We start from the raw sequence: 20,148 nt of genomic DNA on the forward strand, positions 1-20,148 counted from the left end.
CTCTCTTATTTCTTGATTCACCTGACATACTATTCTAGAAATTCCAGTTATATTTACTGCCTGAGTTGAGACAAATTGCCGTATTCAGATTAGTTAATACCCTGCTGCCACCAGAGAGGGCAATGCACCAGGCGGCAAAAAGAGGAGACACAGAGGAGGTAGAAGTACAATGAGAAGAACACCCCCGCTTTTCAACAATGTATATATATATATTTTTTGCAGCACTTAAGGTGACCCTTAAATAAATCCGTATCATCCTTGGTCAATCTTTTAACCATGAAAGAGCTGAGGAACGTTGGACGTGTGTAAACATCACATCTGATGGCATACGAGTCGAGGTCTGTCTGGCTTGTGCCTTCATTACTCGGTACCATACAATGGTACAGGCATTGTGGCTGACACAAGTGACCATGTGACATGCTACTGTAGTCCTGGCGCTGTACTACATGGCACCATGTTTTCTTTAAAAGCAAGACAATTTGGAAAACAAAATGTATGTTTCTTTTTAGAGGATGTAAAGTAAAAAAAAAAAAAAAAAAAAAAAAAAAAAAAAAGGTATAGGGATCAGGATAAAGCTAAATGGGGTTCCTTCACTTTATAACAAAGTATTGGATAATGAAGGCAATCAGGATGGAGAATGTAGCAAACAGCACAAGGATGACGGCAGCGCACTGCTCGTCACTCAGCGTCCTTGTTGTCCTTGTGGGTTCAGTAACGTCTTTGCTGGTGTTGCTTTGTGACTCGTTCCTGTGTGAGATGAAGAGGACTGTGGCACTGTAAGGACCAGTCAAATCCTGAGGTCCAGCAGCCTCTTGGCACTGGCGAATGGCACATACGCGGAATCGATATTCACAGTTCAAATGGAGGGCAGAGTATCGGTGTGACGTATTGGGTCCCTTATACGCCTGAAAGATGAAAAGTGATCCGTCAGTACCAAGTTAAAAACTTGCATTTAATCAGCTGCAGTCAAACAGTATAACAACACTTAGGGGATCGGTGCTGCGCAGGGGGATCGGTGCTGTGCAGGGGGATCAGGTCAATTTCGTAGGAAGCCAATTTGCCTATTTGTATATTTTTGGAGTGTGGGAGGAAACTGGAATACCCGGAGGAAACTCACCCAATCACGGGGAGAACATACAAACTCCATGCAGATGTTATCCCTGATGGGATTCAGACACTAGTGCCAACCACACTGTGCTGCCCTTAGTTATGTACTGTCTGCAAGCAAATTCTACCATAAAAAAATATAATCTGCCAACAGAACCTTATTTGGGCACTTCATCTTTTAATAATCTGTTTCATTTCAAAAGGAACTGGGGTTCCACTTATGAATGCCAATATATTAGTTCATCTACCTAATAATGCTATGTACATAAAAGGTCCATCTTTTGAAGCCATTTGTTTTTAGTGCATCTAAAATGAACAATAAAGCAACTCTGCAGCATGGCCGCAAATGCCCCACAAGTATGTGTGGTTATACCCTGGAGTTCACATCACTGTAGTTTAGTTTTCCATTCTGATCCATCAGAACATCTGTTGTGCCTTTTTTGCATCCATTTTAGTCAGTTCTGTGTGAGATCCGATATTTTTGACGGGGGAAATTATTTTGTTGAGAACTTTTTCCCCCCATCAAAAATAACGGATCTCGGACAGAACTAACTAAAACAGATGGTTAAAAAGCACAACTGATGCTCAAAATAAAGGATCTGTTTCCGGATCAGAAGAATGGAAAACTTAACAGTCATGTGCGCATATATCCTCAAAATTTCTTTCAGAGATTACAGCTGATCAATGTAAATCCTAGCAGCCACACTCCCTGCGATTAGCTTCTATTAAGGGATCCTTCTAATAAACACAGGGGGCAATTTATTAAGACTGGCGTTTTAGAAGCTGGTCCTAATAAACACTATGGCTACTTTCACACTGGCGTTTTTTGTGGATCCGTCATGGATCTGCAAAAACACTTCCGTTACAATAATACAACCACATGCATCCATCATGAACGGATCCGGTTGTATTAGGTCTTCTATAGCCATGACGGATCCGTCATGAACACCAATGAAAGTCAATGGGGGACGGATCCGTTTTCTATTGTGTTAAATTGGCTTACATTGTGTGCCAGAACGAATCTGTTTGGCTCCGCTTCATCAGGCAACGCCTCCAGAGTGGAATGGAGACTGATCGGAGGCAAACTGATGCATTCTGAGCGGATCCTTTTCCATTCAGAATGCATTAGGGCAAAACTGATCCGTTTTGGACCGTTTGTGAGAGCCCTGAACGGATCTCACAAACGGAAAGCCAAAACACCAGTGTGAAAGTAGACTAAGCTGACAGTCGATCCGCCGCAGTTATGTAGAGGCGCAATCCTCCTCATAACTTTGGGGGATCCTTCACCAGTTCCAGCCCGTCCCCTCCTCCACCACACCCGCTTTTTTAGATTGCGGCGCAATCTGGAACATTTCTACCACCTCTGACAGCATTATACACAGCCATAATACTGCCCCCCATAAAGGTATTTTTTCATGCACAGCAGTTGGTAGGTGGACACAATGAGGCTGCGCAGTGAGTGACATGCAGCCACTAGCGTTCCACTTTGTGGACAATTTCTCCCTCTTTCCTTCTGGGCCTCCTGATCATTGCCCTTTATACATGTTTTTACAGAATGACTTCCAAGGCCTTGGAGTTTTTCATTCTGTAGACTCCGCGTCCTCAAATTAATAGGATTAGCAGAGCAGGAAGTCTTATTACTTAATTTAATACAGTCCTGTTTGCTAAATTAATATACTTTGCAGTGTTATATTTTTATAACTGTAATTGTAATATAATTAAAAAAAATAATTTAAAAAAATCTATATTGGCCTTTTTTGCATTTGACGTTAAAGTTTAGTAATGTATTAAACCTAATTACGACAGCAAATATACGCACAGCCCACATGAAGATGCACCAATTGTAGGGAAACTATTAATGACGTACCACCGAACCTTGTAAGAAAAGCTAAATGTCAGTATTGATCTCCAAACAGGAAGCCAAAGCTCATTTGTGTCTTTAATTTGATAAGATCTGCTTTCCAGTATAGATGTTTCTCTCATGTTCAGTCATGTACAGGATAATACAAGATAGACTTTTCTGGCAGTGTCTCTAAATACAAGGTCTCTGGGCGCAAGGTATGCTCTTAAAGGGCAGATTTGTATCTATGACACTGGCTGACCTGTTACATGTGCGCTCGGCAGCTGAAGACATCTGTGTTGGTCCCATGTTCATATGTGGCCGCATTGCTGCTAAAAACGAGGTTTTGTGAACTCACCTTGTAAAATCTCTTTCTCGCTTTATTCATTGGGGGACACAGGACCATGGGTATAGCTTGCTGCTGCCACTAGGAGGCGACACTAGGCTGAAAGCTGTTTGCTCCTCCCCTGCAGGCTATACCCCCTCCAGCCTGGAGAGAGCATATCAGTTTGTGCTTCAGCAGTAGGAGAAACATACCGAAACAGAACAAAACAGGAAGACCACAGTCCAACCAAACAACCGAACCTGACCTCAGTCCCAACCGGTAACTTGGACCACTGGCCTCAGTAGAAACCAACAACAATGGGTGGGTGCTGTGTCCCCCAATGAATAAAGCGAGAAAGAGATTTTACAAGGTGAGTTCACAAAAATCTCGTTTTCTCGCTCATATCATTGGGGGACACAGGACCATGGGACGTCCTAAAGCAGTCCCCAGGGTGGGAAAACCGCTGACTCCACCTCCAGTCGAGCCACTACACTGCGGCCTGTAAGATCCTACGGCCAAGAGCAGCATCCGCCGATGCGAACGAATGCACCTTGTAAAACTTGGTGAAGGTGTGCAACGAAGACCAAGTCGCTGCCTTACACAATTGAGACGCCGAAGCGTGGTGAAAGTGTGCCCAAGAAGCCCCGACCGCCCTGGCCGAGTGAGCCGTGACGCCAGGCGGAGGAACCCTGCCTTTGGAGCGGTAGGCCTCGTGAATGGCCAATCTAATCCACCGAGCAATCGCCACCTTGGATGCCGCCAAACCCTTCCTAGGACCCTCCGGAACTAGGAACAGAGAATCCGCTCGCCTAAAGGAGGCTACCGCGGCCAGGTAGATCCGTAAGGCCCGCACTACATCCAGACGATGAAGCGCCACTTCCCTAGGATGGGAAGGTTTAGGGCAAAGCGAGGGGAGGACAATGTCCTCATTGACATGGAACGCCGACACCACCTTCGGCAGAAACGACGGCACCGTCCGGAGCACCACCTTATCCTGATGGAACACCAAGAAGGGCTCCTTGCACGACAGTGCCGCCAGTTCCGACACCCGACGTATTGACGTAATGGCAACCAGGAATGCGACCTTCCATGACAACATGCGGAGGGAGACTTCTCGCAGGGGTTCAAACGGCCCGGACTGAAGTGCCACCAGCACCAAATTCAGGTCCCAGGGATGCAACGGCGGCCGACACGGAACCGCGGTGTGTGCAACACCCTGCATGAAGGTCTTGACAGGCCCCAGCACCGCCAGCGTACGCTGGAAAAATATGGAAAGGGCCGAAACCTGCCCTTTCAGCGAACTTAGGGCCAGACCCAGCTCTAAACCCGCTTGGAGAAAGGCCAACACCGTAGGGAGGGAGAACCTCCTAGAGGGGAGGCCCCTGTCCTCACAGAATTTCAAGAACGACCTCCACGTACGATAGTAGATTCTCGCAGAGGAGGGCTTCCGAGCCCTAATCATCGTGCGAACGACCGCATCCGAGAAACCCCTGTTCTTCAGCAGGAAGGTTTCAATAGCCACGCCGTCAAACGCAGCGTATGTAAACCCTGGTGGAAGACCGGGCCCTGTGAGAGCAGGTCGGGCCTGAGTGGAAGAGGCCACGGCGCGTCCCCCAGGAGCAGAACGAGCTCCGAGTACCAAGCTCGGCGCGGCCAGTCTGGGGCAATTAGGAGCGTCTGAACACCCTCCATCCTGATTCTGCGAAGAATCCGCGGCAGGAGCGGCAGCGGCGGGAATACGTACAGGAAACTGAAGCCGTCCCACGGTGCCACGAGTGCGTCTACGTCGTAGGCCATCGGATCCCTTGCGCGAGACAGGAAGCACGGGAGTTTGTGGTTCAACCGAGATGCCATTAGGTCCACTTCCGGGCGACCCCACCGGAGACAAAGGTCCTCGAACACCTCCGGGTGGAGAGCCCACTCCCCCGAGTCCACCGTCGTTCGGCTGAGGAAATCCGCCGTCCAATTGTCCACGCCCGGGATGAAGATCGCCGAGATCACCGGGACATGGGCTTCCGCCCACTGCAGAATCCTCGCGGCCTCGTCCATCACCGGACCGCTGCGCGTCCCCCCCTGGTGATTGATGTAGGCGACCGCTGTGGCGTTGTCCGACTGTATCCTGACCGGACGGCCCCGCAAATCGGTGGTCCAATGGCAAAGGGAGAGGTAAATGGCCCGGAGCTCCAGGATATTGATGGGTAGTCTGGACTCCGACAGAGACCAGACACCTTGGGCTGTCCGAGTACCGAAGACCCCTCCCCAACCGCGGAGGCTGGCGTCGGTCGTAATCACCGTCCATGACACCGGCAGGAACGACTTCCCTGACGACAGGTGGTCCGGATTCATCCACCAGGCGAGAGCCTCGCGAACGGGCTGAGGCAGCGAGATCCTGAGGTCCAGTGAATCCCGGGACTTGTCCCAGGAGGACAGGATGAGCCGCTGAAACTCCCTGGTGTGGAACTGGGCGAACGGTACCGCCTCGAATGAGGCCACCATCAGCCCCAGAACTCGCATGCAGTTGCGAATCGATACCTTGCGATGCCGGGTGAGCAGAACCACTGCATTCTGAATGCCCAATCTCTTGTCCAGAGGGAGACGGACCACGGCGGCCTCTGAGTCCAACGTCATACCCAGGAACCTGATCCGAGTGGTCGGAGACAGGCATGACTTCCTTCGGTTGAGAATCCAACCGAAGCGAGTGAGCGTGCTCATCGTAATCCGAAGGCTGTCTGCGCATTGCGACGCTGACGGGGCTTTGACTAAAATGTCGTCCAGGTATGGGAGAAGGGTAATGCCTCTGGACCGCAGAATCCCCAGAAGGGGCGCCAGAACCTTCGTGAACACCCGCGGGGCCGTCGCCAGACCGAATGGCAGCGCGACGAATTGGAAGTGATCCGACTGGATGGCAAATCGGAGGAAACGTTGGTGCATGGCAGCGATAGGTATGTGGAGATACGCATCTTGTACGTCCAAAGACGCCATGTGCTCCCCCTGCACCAATGAGGCTACCACGGAGCGAAGAGATTCCATTCTGAACCTCTGAACCCGTAGATAGTGATTCAGAAGTTTGAGGTCCAGCACCGGTCTCACATCGCCCTCCTTCTTGGGGACCACAAACAGGTTGGAATAAAAACCTGTGAAACGCTCTTCTGGAGGTACCGGAGAAATCACCCCCCGCAGAAGTAGGGACTGGACGGCGTTCAAGAAAGCCGCGGCCCGGACGGGATCCCTGGGAGGCTGGGAAGGGAAGAAACGGTTGGGGGGAAGGGACCTGAATTCTATTTTGTAGCCCGAGGAAACTACCTCGAGCGTCCATGCGTCCGGAATGTGGGCGTGCCAAATGTCCTGGAACACCCTGAGAGGGTGGGGACAAACCTTCATGCGGAAGGCTGCTTACTTGGCGCTGTGCGAGGTTGCTGGGCACGCGGACGCCAAGCCTGCTGGGGCTTAAAGGAAGGGCCCCTCCGCCGATCCTGGTTGGGTGGTCCTGCCGCGGAGGTGGGAACCGAACGGGTGCCCGAGAAACGGCGAAAGGACTGGAAGCGTGAAGACGCAGGTCTGGACTGAAAAGGCCGCTTCGCTTTGGGTTGGGGCAGATGGGTGCTTTTGCCTCCCGTAGCTTCCGAGATTATGACATCCAGTTTCGGCCCGAAAAGCCGCGCCCCAGAAAACGGAAGCTTTAGGAGAGAGCGTTTAGAGGAAGAATCAGCCTTTCAGGCCTTGAGCCATAACTCCCTGCGGACCGAAGTGGTGAGAGCTGAGGCACGGGCAACCATCGACCCAGCATCCAGAGCCGCTTCACAGATATATTTTCCCGCATGTGAAATTTGGAGCGCAGACAACTCGAGCTCAGCCGGCGGGAGGTTGGACAAAATGTCCTGGCTTAACCGGATGGACCACTCCGAAACCGCCTTGGCTACCCAGGCGGACGCGAAAATCGGACGCAGTGCCGAACCGCTCGCCGTAAAGATTGACTTGGCGAGCGACTCTACGCGACGGTCCACCGGATCCTGGAGTGAAGAACCATCCGCTACCGGAATAGTCGTAGATTTTGCCAGTCGAGCCACCGGCGGATCCACCTTCGGCGGGGAGGACCACAGTTCCACTGTCTCGCGTGGAAAGGGGTAGAGAAGGTCCAGGCGTTTTGGGATAACAAAACGCAAACCTGGCTGGTCCCAAGCCTTGTTAACCACAATAGAAAAATCTTCGTGCAACGGGAATGCCTTAGGAGTCTGTTTCGCACGCAGAAACGACACCCCTTGTTGGCTAGTGGAGGGAAGATCCTCCTGAACCCGGAAGGTGTCCTTTATTGCCGAAATCAGGCTATCCACCATGGAAGCAATCTGAGAAGAGTGCTCCAGATCCATATCCGCATCCGAATCCCCAAGCTCACCCTCTGACAGTGCGTCGCCTAACAGGGAGGACGCCTGTGACTGGGATCCAGGAGCAGGGGGGGGATGCTGAGGCGTCAGAGGAGGAACGGTTGCCTGCTCTGGGGCGCTTACTAGGAGGCCTGCCTCTGGGTTGTGTGCAATGCGGTTGCGCGGATTGCACCGGTGGCGACTTCTCTACCAAACGACCCAACAGAGAAAGGGTGGAATGGGAGACCTTAGAGAGGTCCTCCACTGCCCGAGACAGGGACCTTGCCCAGTCTGGTTCCCCCTGAACAGGGCGATCTAAGGCTTCTGTGGGCTGCAGTGTTCTAGGGGGATTGCTCTGCGCAGGCTTCTGACAAGCCGAGCACAGTGAGAGTGACTGGCCCCGAGGGAATTTGGCTGAACACACTGAACAGGCATAGTGAGTGGTCACACAGGTTGCCTGAGGGGGGTCAGTGGCCGGGTCAGACATGGTTTGATATCCTGCTGAACGGGGTATCTATCTCCTACCAGAGTGGAGCGAGAGCCCAGGTCCTGTGTCCACCACGCTGCGCCGGGAGGAAGAGGAAGTTTCAGCAGGGCGGGAGAATAAGCCACGCCCCCTGACAGCCCGGGAGCGGCAGGATAATGAAGAAGGCCGCAAGCGCCGCCCACCCCTGTGCACGTGACCGCAGCCGCGGCCGGCGTGCCTAAAGACCCCGATAATATGGCTGCCCAGAAAGGGCGACCGCGCTGTGACTGGCCCGAGGTCAGAAGAGGGGGAGGGCCCGACACCGCCGTGCGGCAACGAATGTCCCGGCGCGCCGCGAAGTTCTTCAGCAGGTAGTGCATCCGCCCTCCGCAGTGCCGGCTGCGATCGCACAGAAAGATACTGCTGTATGCGATGCAGCGGCGAAGAACGGAGGGAGACGGAGCTGACGGCGGAAAGGTCCGAGACAGGTGCCGGCGGAACGCACACGGGTGCGGGGGCGCGGGTGGAGGAGGAGGAGGAGGGGGGGGGGGGCGCTCAGGGGCACTGGTGCCGTGCAGTACGGCACGCTGTTATCCGAGAGTGGGGGCCTGGGAGGCGAGTCACTTACCCATCTTCATCTGTAGACTTCACCCTCAGTTGTAACACCAGCAGGACCACCCAACGACCGCTGGCACCAGGCAACAGGGGTCCGGGCAGAGGAGGGCTGAAGAGAGGGTAGTCCTGTAGCTGGGGGGAAGCAGGGGAGCGAGGCTGCCCTGGTCCGCTTTTTCTTCTTGGGGCGGCAAGGCGGTGACCAAGGTACACCGGCCCGCCTCCCGGGGATGCAGGGACGCAAGCGAACCTGGACCCCCCATCCGGATACTGGAAAAAATAAAAAAATAAAAATGAAATAAAAGATCAAAGCGCCACCCTGCAAAGCAGGGAGGTCTGCCTCCTACGACACTAAGCTAAAAACTGATATGCTCTCTCCAGGCTGGAGGGGGTATAGCCTGCAGGGGAGGAGCAAACAGCTTTCAGCCTAGTGTCGCCTCCTAGTGGCAGCAGCAAGCTATACCCATGGTCCTGTGTCCCCCAATGATATGAGCGAGAAAATTATGTTTTATTATATGCAAATGAGCCTCTAGGAGCAATGGGGGCGTTGCCGTTACACCTAGAGGCTCAGCTCTCTCTGCGACTGCCATGTCCTCTCCACTCTGATTGACAGGGCCAGGCGTGATAATGTTTGCAGTGTCTGGCCCTGTCAATAAAAGTGGAGAGGGCGCGGCAGTTGCAGAGAAAGCGGAGCCTCTAGGTGCAACGACAGCGCTCCAATTGCTCCTAGAGGCTCGTTTGCATAAATTAAAACATTTTTCTCAGCAATGCGGGCACATTAATACATGGGAACAACACAGACGCCTTCAGCTGCCCAGCGCACATGTAACCGGTCGGCCAGTGTCATAGGTACAAATCTGCTGACAGATGTGCTTCAAAAGGAAATGGTCACCTTTGATATTGACCAAAAAATATATATATTTGTTTTACTTATGTTAATGGTTGCCTTGAGTTAAACGGCTGTGCTAAGTTTCAGGCTCTTGTCCATGAGACATTTATATGAAAAGCAGGAATTTCATAATGTAATTTAGTTACAGTGGGCTGAGGGTACATGCAGTTTAAGGCTGGGCATACACATAAGATGACTGTTGACCGAACGATCACTTGGCTGGCAGCTATCTTTCCTGATCCTCCCATACATATGTACTAAATGAGGAGAAGGGACAAAGCCGCTTACAAACACTTCTGGCAGCAGCTTATTTCATGATCGCCCACCATCTCCTTGCTGGGTGCATGCCCAGTTTCGTAGTTGAGGCAGATGCCCCCGGTTGGAGATGAGAAATGGAGGCGCCACTGTATATGCCCAAGATATGTTAGAGATGATGCAAGGAGATGGTGGTCGGGGTTACGGTATGATTGTGACTGAGCGACAGGGTGGGCGTACACGGTGCAGCAGGGGCGTCATATGTGAGGAGGAGGGCTTGGGCACTAGATGGAGGCGTGCCTGGGCTCCTTCAAGAGAAAATAACGCCCCTCTGGCACCTTACTAGCTGATTTGCATACCGAACAAAGTGGCTTTTCTGAAGATAGGAAACAAGACTCATAGAATGAAAGGTACATCTGAAAATTAGGCAATATTTTTACATGAATAGCAAGGATCCAGGAAAAGGAAATATGTGACTGAAATTATTTTCTGCCCATTAAATTCAAATAGCAACACATATCTATTTTTCTAATCTGTTTTAATTTTCTAATTGCAGATTTATTTATTTTATTTCCTAAAGATGATTATGGGTGCGGCCATCTTGCCTGTATAGAAGCGATCTGTACCATTGAAATTAATAGGACGGCTTGGGCGTAAGATGCAATGGCGAGCAGGTAAACAATGAAGAGGAGGCAGCGCTGGCACGGCGCGCGCCTTCTCTTCAAACAGCTGATCGTCGGGGGTGCCGGGTGTCGGACCCCGGCCGATCTGATATTGATGACCTATCCTGAGGATAGGTCATCAATAAATATAACTTGGACAACCCCTTTAAGAAAGCTGCTTTACAGCAGCCCCATGGTCCATAGACACCATTGTGTGTACACAGAAGTGATATAAAGAGGCTGTAATAAGGGGATAAAGGAAGTAAAGTGATCTGTGCAAACCAAGAAGTGGCACCTATTACTAGGCTTAGTGGACAATTGGAAAAGAGCAGGATTTATTTATTTTTTTAAATATAGATATTGACATGGAAAACGAAAATAATCAAAAATTCTTTACAAACATGTTTCACATAAAAATGTGATTTAAACAACATGTCATTTTCTGATGACACGTTCCCTTTAATAGCCATACCTCAAGTTGCACATTACTATACCTCAAGTTGCACAACTTTCATACAGTTTAGGAATTGTGCAAATTCGGCTCGATGATCAAGACCCACACCTGAGCCAATGGAGGCGCTAAACTCAGCAGGACAGAAAATCCATACTGAATCCAGCTTACTGACTAAAGGCCCCTTTACAACAGCCGAGCATCGGCCAGTTAATCGCCAACAACTGTTCGTAAGAATGATCGTTAGCGATGATCAGCCGGTGTAAAGGTGCTGCCGATTACCAGATGAATAATCGTTAGTGCGGCAGCAGATTGTGAGGTCTAATTACACTAGGCTGCCCACAAACAATGATTCTGTATAGGGATGAGCAATGACGTAAGTGATCGCTCCTCCGCATGTAAATGCAGCAGTATCCTTTACTTGACGAGCAGGTGCTTGCCGAGAAGAAACGTTTCCTTCCCGACAATGGTCCGCTCTATCTAGCAGTGTAAAGGGACCTTTAGCCATAGAGGGATACTACCCACACTGCATGGGTGGGGATTTGGGACCAGCACTCCGTACATTCTTCTACTTTGGTCCAAATTTATTTTGAAGTAAAATACCTGTTTAAAATCAGAGTCTTTTCCAGCCATAATCTGTAGGATGTAGATGATTGGATCTCCCTTCATTGGAGGCAGGGACTCCCAGATGACTTCACAGGTGTGTTCATTTATTCGGTCTATCCGTGGAGCTAGTAAGAAAAGGCATGCAGGACAAAGTAACATTAGGTTTTACAGTAAAAAGAGAAACAGATGAACAATCTTTTGCAGCAGATATGTTAGATAGTTCCCAACATGAATGAACAGCGTCATATACCTTTCAGTGCAGGAGGGAGGGACTTGGGGGTTGTAAAAACATATTCTGCGGAGAAGGGTCCCTCTCCAGCTTCATTACATGCCTGAATGCGAAATCTGTATGATGTGGACTCATTTAATCTTTGTACCTTATACGTATGACATGGTCCTCTGTATAAGGATATAAACCTGAGGGAGAAGGAGAAAAGAAAGATTCTCAATTTAACCCCTTCAAGCGACAGCCAATTTGGACCAAATACTGGAGCCTCATTGTTCAGATCTGACATGTGTCACTTTATGTGGTAATAACTTTGGAAGCTTTTACTTATCCAAGCCGTTCAGAGAATGTTTTCTCGTGACACATTGTACTTCATGTTGGTGGTGAATTTGAGTTGATACGTTTTACCTTTATGCATTAAAAAATTCACTATTTTCAAAATTAGAATTTCTTTGCTTTTAAGACGGATAGTGATTCTTCATAAAATAGTTAGCACTTTACACTCCCCATATGTCTACTTTTTGTTAGCATCATTTTGTTATGGTCATTTTATTTTTAAGGAATTTAAAAGTTTAGAAGCACATTTTTAAGAAATATTCCAAAACCCACTTTAAGGACCATTTCAGTTATGAAGTTACTTTGTGAGACTTACACAGTAGAAACCACCCATAAATGACCACATTTTAGAAATGACACCCCTCAAGTTATTCAAAACTTTTGGTGTTCCACAAGAATTAAAGCAAAAAGGATGGGCAGATTATCCATTTAAATGCAATTTTCCTGTAACACAGCAAGGATTAACAGCCAAAGAAACCTCAATATTCATTACCCTGATCCTGCAGTTTACAGAAATACCCCATATGTGGTCGTAACCTGCAGTATGGGCACGCGGTGGGGTGCAGAGGGAAAGGAACGCCACATTGTTAATGGAGGGCAGATTTTGCTGGAATGGTTTGCAGGTGGCATGTCACATTTGAAGAGACCCTGAGGTACCCCTAGAAAGAAAACCCCAAAAAGTGACCCCATTTTGGAAACTACCCCCCTCAAGGAATACATTTTGTGGTGAAGTGAATGCTTTGACCCAACAAGCGTTTCATAGAATTTAGAAACACATGGCTGTGAAAATGAAAAATATAAAGTTGCTTTAGCCCCAAATTTTTCAATTTCACAAGTGGTAACAGGAGAAAATGCATCCTAAAATTTGTTATGCATTTTTTCCAGAATAAGGTAACACCCTATATGAGGTCATAAACCACTGTTTGGGGGCATGGCAGCATTCTGAAGGGTAAAAGCGGCATCAGGATTTTCTAACATGTAATTTACTGAAATTAGTTTAGGGCCCATTACATTTGTATTTTTTCACCAATGTACCTGTGTGGGGACTTGATTTTTTGCGGGACGGGTTGTAGTTTTTTTGGTATCATTTTGGGGTACATACCTCTTTATTATTACTTTTTATACAATTTTTTTGTGGCGGTGAAGTGGGCAAAAATGGCAATTCCGTCAGTGAATTTTTCTCAATGAAGCGCTCTGATTGGTTAGTCTGCAGAGACTAACCAATCGGAGCGCTTGCCGGCAAGGGGCCACTCTGATTGGTCCCTTGCCGGCTTCCACTGTGTCTCTGCTCTCCGGGAGAGCGGAGACTCCGGGGCTGTGACACTTTATAGTATCACAGCCCCGGTAAGCAGATTGGACCTGACTGTCTGTCCAAATGCAGTAAGTTACTTGCAATTTGGACGTACAGTTACGTGAAAGGGTTAAAAGTAACAGAATTGGTTACACTCAGCGCATGGAAATATCTGAGGAGGGAGCAAAGCAGGATCAAGTCCAAATGTTCATACATAAACTTTATACACTTTGTACTTTTGTGTTTTTTTTATATCCTTGTAAAAGATCATTAATGGAAAATTATTGATCCTGTGCACTGCACGAACATTGCTCCAGTCTGTCCCCCCGATAAAGTGTGCGGAAGATTCAGTTTTCTGCCTCTGTCCCAAGTAGAAAAGTGGCAGAGTATCTTGGCATAACTTTGAAGACCCACTTACTCTTAACTATTTTGCTAGAGCCACCAACCAGCAAGCATCCTATCCAACCGTTTTCCTAGACCAGGCATCCTTAAACTGCGGCCCTCCAGCTGTTGTAAAACTACAACTCCCACAATACCCTGCTGTAGGCTGATACCTGTAGGCTGATCGGACATGCTGGGAGCTGTAATTTTGCAACAGCTGGAGGGCCGCAGTTTAAGCATGCCTGGCCTAGACACATAGCTATGGTTCACCTGATTAAAATGCTCCTCCTCTTTTGTTGATCTGAGGCTGCATTCCCGAGCTATGATACTTTTTCAAAATATGCTAATTAGTCCTCTGGTGCAATAAGGCATCACATTGCTCTTGTTGCACCAACACTCCATTCATTTCTGTGGCCAGACACTGCTTTGCCACTGCATGGAGCCGTCACTCAAAGCAGCCAGGAAGGGGCAGGCAACAGAAATGAGTGGAGCTTGGATGCAAGAAGAACAATGGTGACTAGAGCTGCAACGAGTACTCGATTAAATCGAGTAACTCGACACAAAAAAATCCTCTATGCAAATTTTTTGCATCGAGGATTCGTTTGTGTCACGTGACCACGGAGCGGGAGTGAAGCGCTTGCTATTACTCCCGCTCTGTGTTCTCCCCATGGCCCGCAATACGATCCAAATACTCACCTTGTTGGAACGACAAGGAAGTGGGCGGGTCATTGGTGGCTGTATGCCGCTGTTTGGGTGCGGCTTGTGAAAGAGTGACAAGTCATGGGGGGGTTCACTATGGAATGGGATGAGTGTTGTGGCCAGGCATCCTTGAAAGTGATAGACTGTGGGAAGGGCAAAGCATAGCCTAAAACCTGAAAGTTGCACCTGCAAAAAACAAACAAAAAAAAAGCTTCCATCCTAAAGTGGATATACACTCACCTAAAGAATTATTAGTAACACCAAACTAATACGGTGTTGGACCCCCTTTTGCCTTCAGAACTGCTCAGGTATTAAAACGATGGCAAATTGGCACTAAGGGGCCTAAAGTGTGCCCAGAAAACATCTCCCACACCATTACACCACCACCACCACCAGCCTGCACAGTGGTAACAAGGCACGATGGATACATGTTCTCATTCTGTTTACGCCAAATTCGGACTGTGTCTGCAACAGTCCAATTTTGGTGAGCTTGTGCAAATTGTAGCCTCTTTTTCCTATTTGTAGTAGAGATGAGTGATACCCGGTGGGGTCTTCTGCTGTTGTAGCCCATCCGCCTCAAGGTTGTGCGTGTTGTGGCTTCACAAATGCTTTGCTGCATACCTCGGTTGTAACGAGTGGTTATTTCAGTCAACGTTGCTCTTCTATCAGCTTGAATCAGTCGGCCCATTCTCCTCTGACCTCTAGCATCGACAAGGCATTTTCGCCCACAGGACTGCCGCATACTGGATGTTTTTCCCTTTTCACACCATTCTTTGCAAACCCTGGAAATGGTTGTGCGCGAAAATCCCAGTAACTGAGCAGATTGTGAAATACTCAGACCGGCCCGTCTGACACCAACAACCATGCCACGCTCAAAATTGCTTAAATCACCTTTCTTTCCCATTCTGACATTCAGTTTGGAGTTCAGGAGATTGTCTTGACCAGGACCACAACCCTACATGCATTGAAGCAACTGCCATGTGATTGGTTGACTAGATAATCGCATTAATGAGAAATAGAACAGGTGTTCCTAATAATTCTTTAGGTGAGTGTATATCTCCTTCAGAGTTGAAAGGCAGGTCTCCACTAAAGAGTCCGTTTCTAATAACCTGCAGTCAGATGTCGTATAATACAGAGTTCTAACACTTAATGATCTGTGTGTTCTTATATTCTTCCTTTCCAAGGTCGATTGCTGCAGGACATGTAGCCTCCTGTGGCTGCAGAAGTATCAAGAAACGACTGAATCTATAGCATTTCTGGCCTGTGCCTGCAAAAGCGCCAATTGAGCGATAATTTCTAAATGTATGCGCCAGCAGAGGACACTATGGACACAGCAGTTACCGGATACAATGCTCCCTGTCCTGCAGAATCTGTCGTAGAAAAAGGAAGAACTTAAGAAGTCAGGACATTAGTGTTCTAATTCCTTGTTATGGTAAGTACCAGAATCTGGTCAACCTCTTCTTAATCAGACATTTATATCTATTTATTTTAATGTTAATTTAATTTTCGTTTATTTATTTTATGTACTTCTATAGCACTGCTATATTCCGCAATGGTTTACAGACATTAGCATCACTTGCTGTCCCCAATGGGGCTCACTATCAGTGCTAACCACTGAGCCAGCGCGCGGCCGAGACTTTTACAACAATTCATGCACAGTACACAACTTAGGGCAGATTTTGGGGCTGCAGTATCAGTTTTGCAGCACAGATGAAAGCACAGCAGGTATGTCCTTACCTTTCACTCTTGTCCTCCATCTGTAGGTGGTACTGAACGGAGTCTGTTGGGATCGCTCTGGACGCACCATCTCCCCATTTCAGCTTAAGGCTCTGGTGACTATACACAGCACATTCCAGACGTGGCGGCTCTGGGGGAAGGGGTTTGGTTTTCAGTTTTACAGAGTGGCTGAAAGGACCTGCTCCCAGACTGTTTAGGGCTTGCACCCTTATTCTAGTAAGTGGCAAACAAACATATACTGTGTGTCAGCATAGCTGAAAGATATGTGAATATATTAGGGCTTGTTCACATCTGCACTGACTTTTCAGTTAGAGTAATAGAAAAACAGAAATAAACCGATCCGTTAAATGGACTGATTGACGGATACAAAAGGAACACCTTCTATTTCAATGCCATCCACTGATTAAAATGTTAAAAAAATAAAATAAAATGGAAAGCTCCATTCTGTCATTACTTATGGGGAATAGAAAAGTCTTGCAGACAGGACTTTTTAGTCTGCCAAAAATAGCAGAAGCCTAACGGAGTGGACAGTACCGGAGCATGGCTGATGCTTTATAGCACACATTTAAAGAGAACCTGTCACCAAGAAATGCAGTGCAATCTGTAGACAGCAGGTTATAGACCAGGAGGAGCTGAGAAGATCGATATACAGTTTTGTGGGAAAAGATTCTGTAAAACCTGTCATTTATACATTTACAGTATATCTCTGCATTTTTTCAGAATTTAAGCCTGCCCCCATGTAGCGCTATCAGTGACTGACCGCTATCTCTGTACACACATTCAGGCCCCATGACCATACGTTCCGTCCGCATTTCTTGTGAATCAGATGTGGACCTATTCATTTCAACGGGGCTGCAAACGATGTGGACAGCACACCATGCTGTCTGTCCACTTCCGTATGTGCGTTCTACGGCCACGCAGAAAAAAATAGAACATGTTCTATGCTTGTCCGTTTTGCGGACAAGAATATGTATTTGTAGCATACTGCGGTACCTTCGGAAGGGAAAATGCAGGATGCACATGGCCGGTATCCATAGTTTGCGTACCACAAAAATGCATACGGTTGTGTGCACGAGGCCTAACACAGAGAATGTGATCTGAGTGTATGTACATTGGAACAGCACACCAATTTGAGGCAGCGGTGCGACTAGAAGGGTTCTTTAACCCGATTAATACTCACGAAAAAGTTCAGTGCACGCACAGTACATTTTCAGGTTTATTGCTTTCTCCAGGATTTACACATAATTCTCCATTACCCCAGCAGTGTAAAATTATACGTTATTTCTCAGATGAATAGAGTGACAACGTTTCGGTCCCAATGACCTTTGTCAAGTCAAGAAAGAGCTCTCTCTAGCAGCATATTTTCCATATATACCAATACAGATGAGACTTGACAAAGGTCACTGCGATCCTAAACATCGTCACACTCTTCATCTGAGAAATAACGTACAATGGGGTAATGGAGACTTATGTGTAAATACAGGACAAAGCAATAAACCTGAAAACGCACTGTGTGTGTGCACTGAACCTCTTCATGGCAAAGCATGTTATCATTCCCCATGTAAATATAAAAATCAGAAAGAGCAGAGATAGAAATGTATAAATTACAAGTTTTACTGAATTTTTTCCTCCATTAAACTATATATCAATCTGCTCAGCTCCTCCTGCTCTATAACATGCTGCTTGCAGATTGCACCGCATTTCGTGGTGACAGGTCCTCTTTAAACAAAAGGAGATCCAAATGGACAGTTTTTCCAATTTTTCTGTTCCTCTGACAGAATAATGGAAAAGTCAACACAAATATGAACTCAGCCTTACTTAAAGAAAACTGTAAGAAACAATATGCAATACATTGCAGTTACATTAATGCCTGCAGCAAACAGTCTCAAACTATAATCTTGTGGATGGAGTCGTAGTTCAGATGGTATCCCTAGGAGAGCGCCCGTCTTAAGAGAAGAGTGACTTATTTTTTACATATCACAGTGTGCCTCTCTTACTGCAAACACCTTAATCAAACTTTGCAATAGCGTCCATGATTCAGGTCTACAGCATGCGTCCATCAGTGCAAATCAAGTCTGCGTCGGGATCCTGCTAAGCTAATAGCATTGGGCCAATTCTGTAATCCATCTGGGCTCAGTTATGTATGGGATACTTTGAGAGTAAATCATTTGTAGTTGTACTATACCTGTATGTGCTGTCTGGCTGTAATTGTTCTATAATGTAGCTTGATGACTTTCCTACTGTGATGGTCTGCTTGTCACCATAGTCTATACTGTAGCCAGAAATCTCTGAGCCGTGGTCACACGGCCTCTCCCACTGTATAGCAAGGCAGGTGGAGGGAGAATAATGTGGGCTCTCTATTTCATCTTCCTTCATTCCCCAGAGGTTCGTCACGGCTGCTGGTACAGAAGCAGGAGTCAAACATGCGACTACTTCACTGAAGAGGCCTACACCAGCAACATTCACAGCCTGAAAGCATGGGAACAATGAGTAGAGATCACGGTAGCAGTGCCAGGACAGTTCCTGTCCATGGCCTAGTAGTACACAGCCCATTCATTTTGTATAAACTTGCCTGGACCCTGCAGTAGTAGACAATTGCTGGCGAAAGACCTTTTATCTCGTAGGTAAAGCCAGGTCCACAGTAGCAAATTTGCATGCTGCCTTCCATGCCTCCCCACTCCACTCTGTACTCAGTGATGTCTGCACCATTATTATTGGTGGCCTGTGGGACAAAGATATCAAGTTATTCATTGTAAAAAAAGAAACATCAACCTTATAGATTGGTGGAAGGATGTTCGCTCACGGACAAGGATAATTAGCACTACCTATATATGCAGGTACAGTGGGAATGTCAAATTGGAGGGGTCTCTGGAGTCCATCAACAAGCTATAGATTGCAGTTTATGGAATTTATTTCCCTATTGACTTCAATAAAGAGTAAACTGCAACATTGTGTAATAATAAATGCAGGTTTATCTGTGTGAGCGGAGGAAATTGGGATAATGAAATGGATGAAGAAAGAAAGGACGAAGCACAGTCTTTGCTGGGATTAGGAAATGGAAGAAAGGTGCCAAAAGCCTCTGTTTTGTCGCCATGTGTCAGGAGTACAGTCTTGGTAGTAACCTGGACAGAACCATTTGTTCTGCTGGTACAAGAAGTTGCGTGGAGTTGAAAAAGTGAGAATAGAGAGTATAGTAAAGAGTACAAAACAAGAACTTGCTGACGTTTAGGGGAGACTGCCAACCATGGATGAGCTTTAAATAATGAGTACATTTAAATTGTTAGATGGTGAACATCAACTAAAAGCCTCTTCATATGGGCCAAAGATTGGGGCAATTATCGGGAAGGAGCGCTGCCAAGAACACTCCTTCCCAATAATTGCCCTGTCTAAGAGTACAGCCACATATATAAACGGCAGATATGACTTCTCTTTTTTGAATTCACTCATGGTTTAGGTTTCCAAAACGGAGTGCAGAAACCTGAATGTGTGGCTGTACCCTAAAGGTGCTGCTGACCCCCCCCCCCCCCCATGAACGAGCATTGGTTGAAAGTATTGCTGGTGCAGACACCAAAATCATAGTTCCTGGGTAGCAGACTATGGTGTCTGAACAGCGATCCGCTGCCCAGAAACAATAAAAGTGTATGGAGACGCTCATACTAGCGATCACTTGTCCTGACATAGCAGAGGTGATTGCTGCATGTGAATGCAGCTCCCACATCCTGTAATGAGCAGGCAATTATAGGGAACAGACAGTTTGTTCCTGATAATTGCCTGCTGTTTCTGCTTGTGTAAATTTAGCGTTGTGACTGGAAAGCATTCAGGTCTCATAGCTTTTCATACATATAAACCACTGCAAGGATCAATATAGGAATCAAAAGCAGCAGATATGTATGGGTGCAGATAT

At 47.4% G+C, this 20,148-nt stretch overlaps 1 protein-coding gene across 4 annotated transcripts in view; it reads right to left on the bottom strand.

The window, feature by feature from the left end:
* Nucleotides 1-520: 520 nt before the first annotated feature.
* The window catches only part of FNDC3A (fibronectin type III domain containing 3A), a 251,256-nt gene continuing 231,628 nt past the window's right edge, over nt 521-20,148 (bottom strand). For all 4 annotated transcript variants that reach the window (XM_044285431.1, XM_044285432.1, XM_044285434.1 and 1 more), the window contains 6 exons: nt 18,817-18,966; nt 18,430-18,713; nt 16,245-16,457; nt 11,825-11,991; nt 11,572-11,699; nt 521-905 (listed from right to left, as the gene is read on the bottom strand). In XM_044285431.1, the coding sequence (XP_044141366.1) occupies nt 591-905; nt 11,572-11,699; nt 11,825-11,991; nt 16,245-16,457; nt 18,430-18,713; nt 18,817-18,966 (1,257 nt within the window). In that variant the 3' untranslated portion in view covers nt 521-590. The remainder of the gene's footprint in view (nt 906-11,571; nt 11,700-11,824; nt 11,992-16,244; nt 16,458-18,429; nt 18,714-18,816; nt 18,967-20,148) is intronic.

This window comes from Bufo gargarizans, chromosome 3, assembly GCF_014858855.1.
Source record: "Bufo gargarizans isolate SCDJY-AF-19 chromosome 3, ASM1485885v1, whole genome shotgun sequence".
Taxonomy (NCBI): domain Eukaryota; kingdom Metazoa; phylum Chordata; class Amphibia; order Anura; family Bufonidae; genus Bufo; species Bufo gargarizans.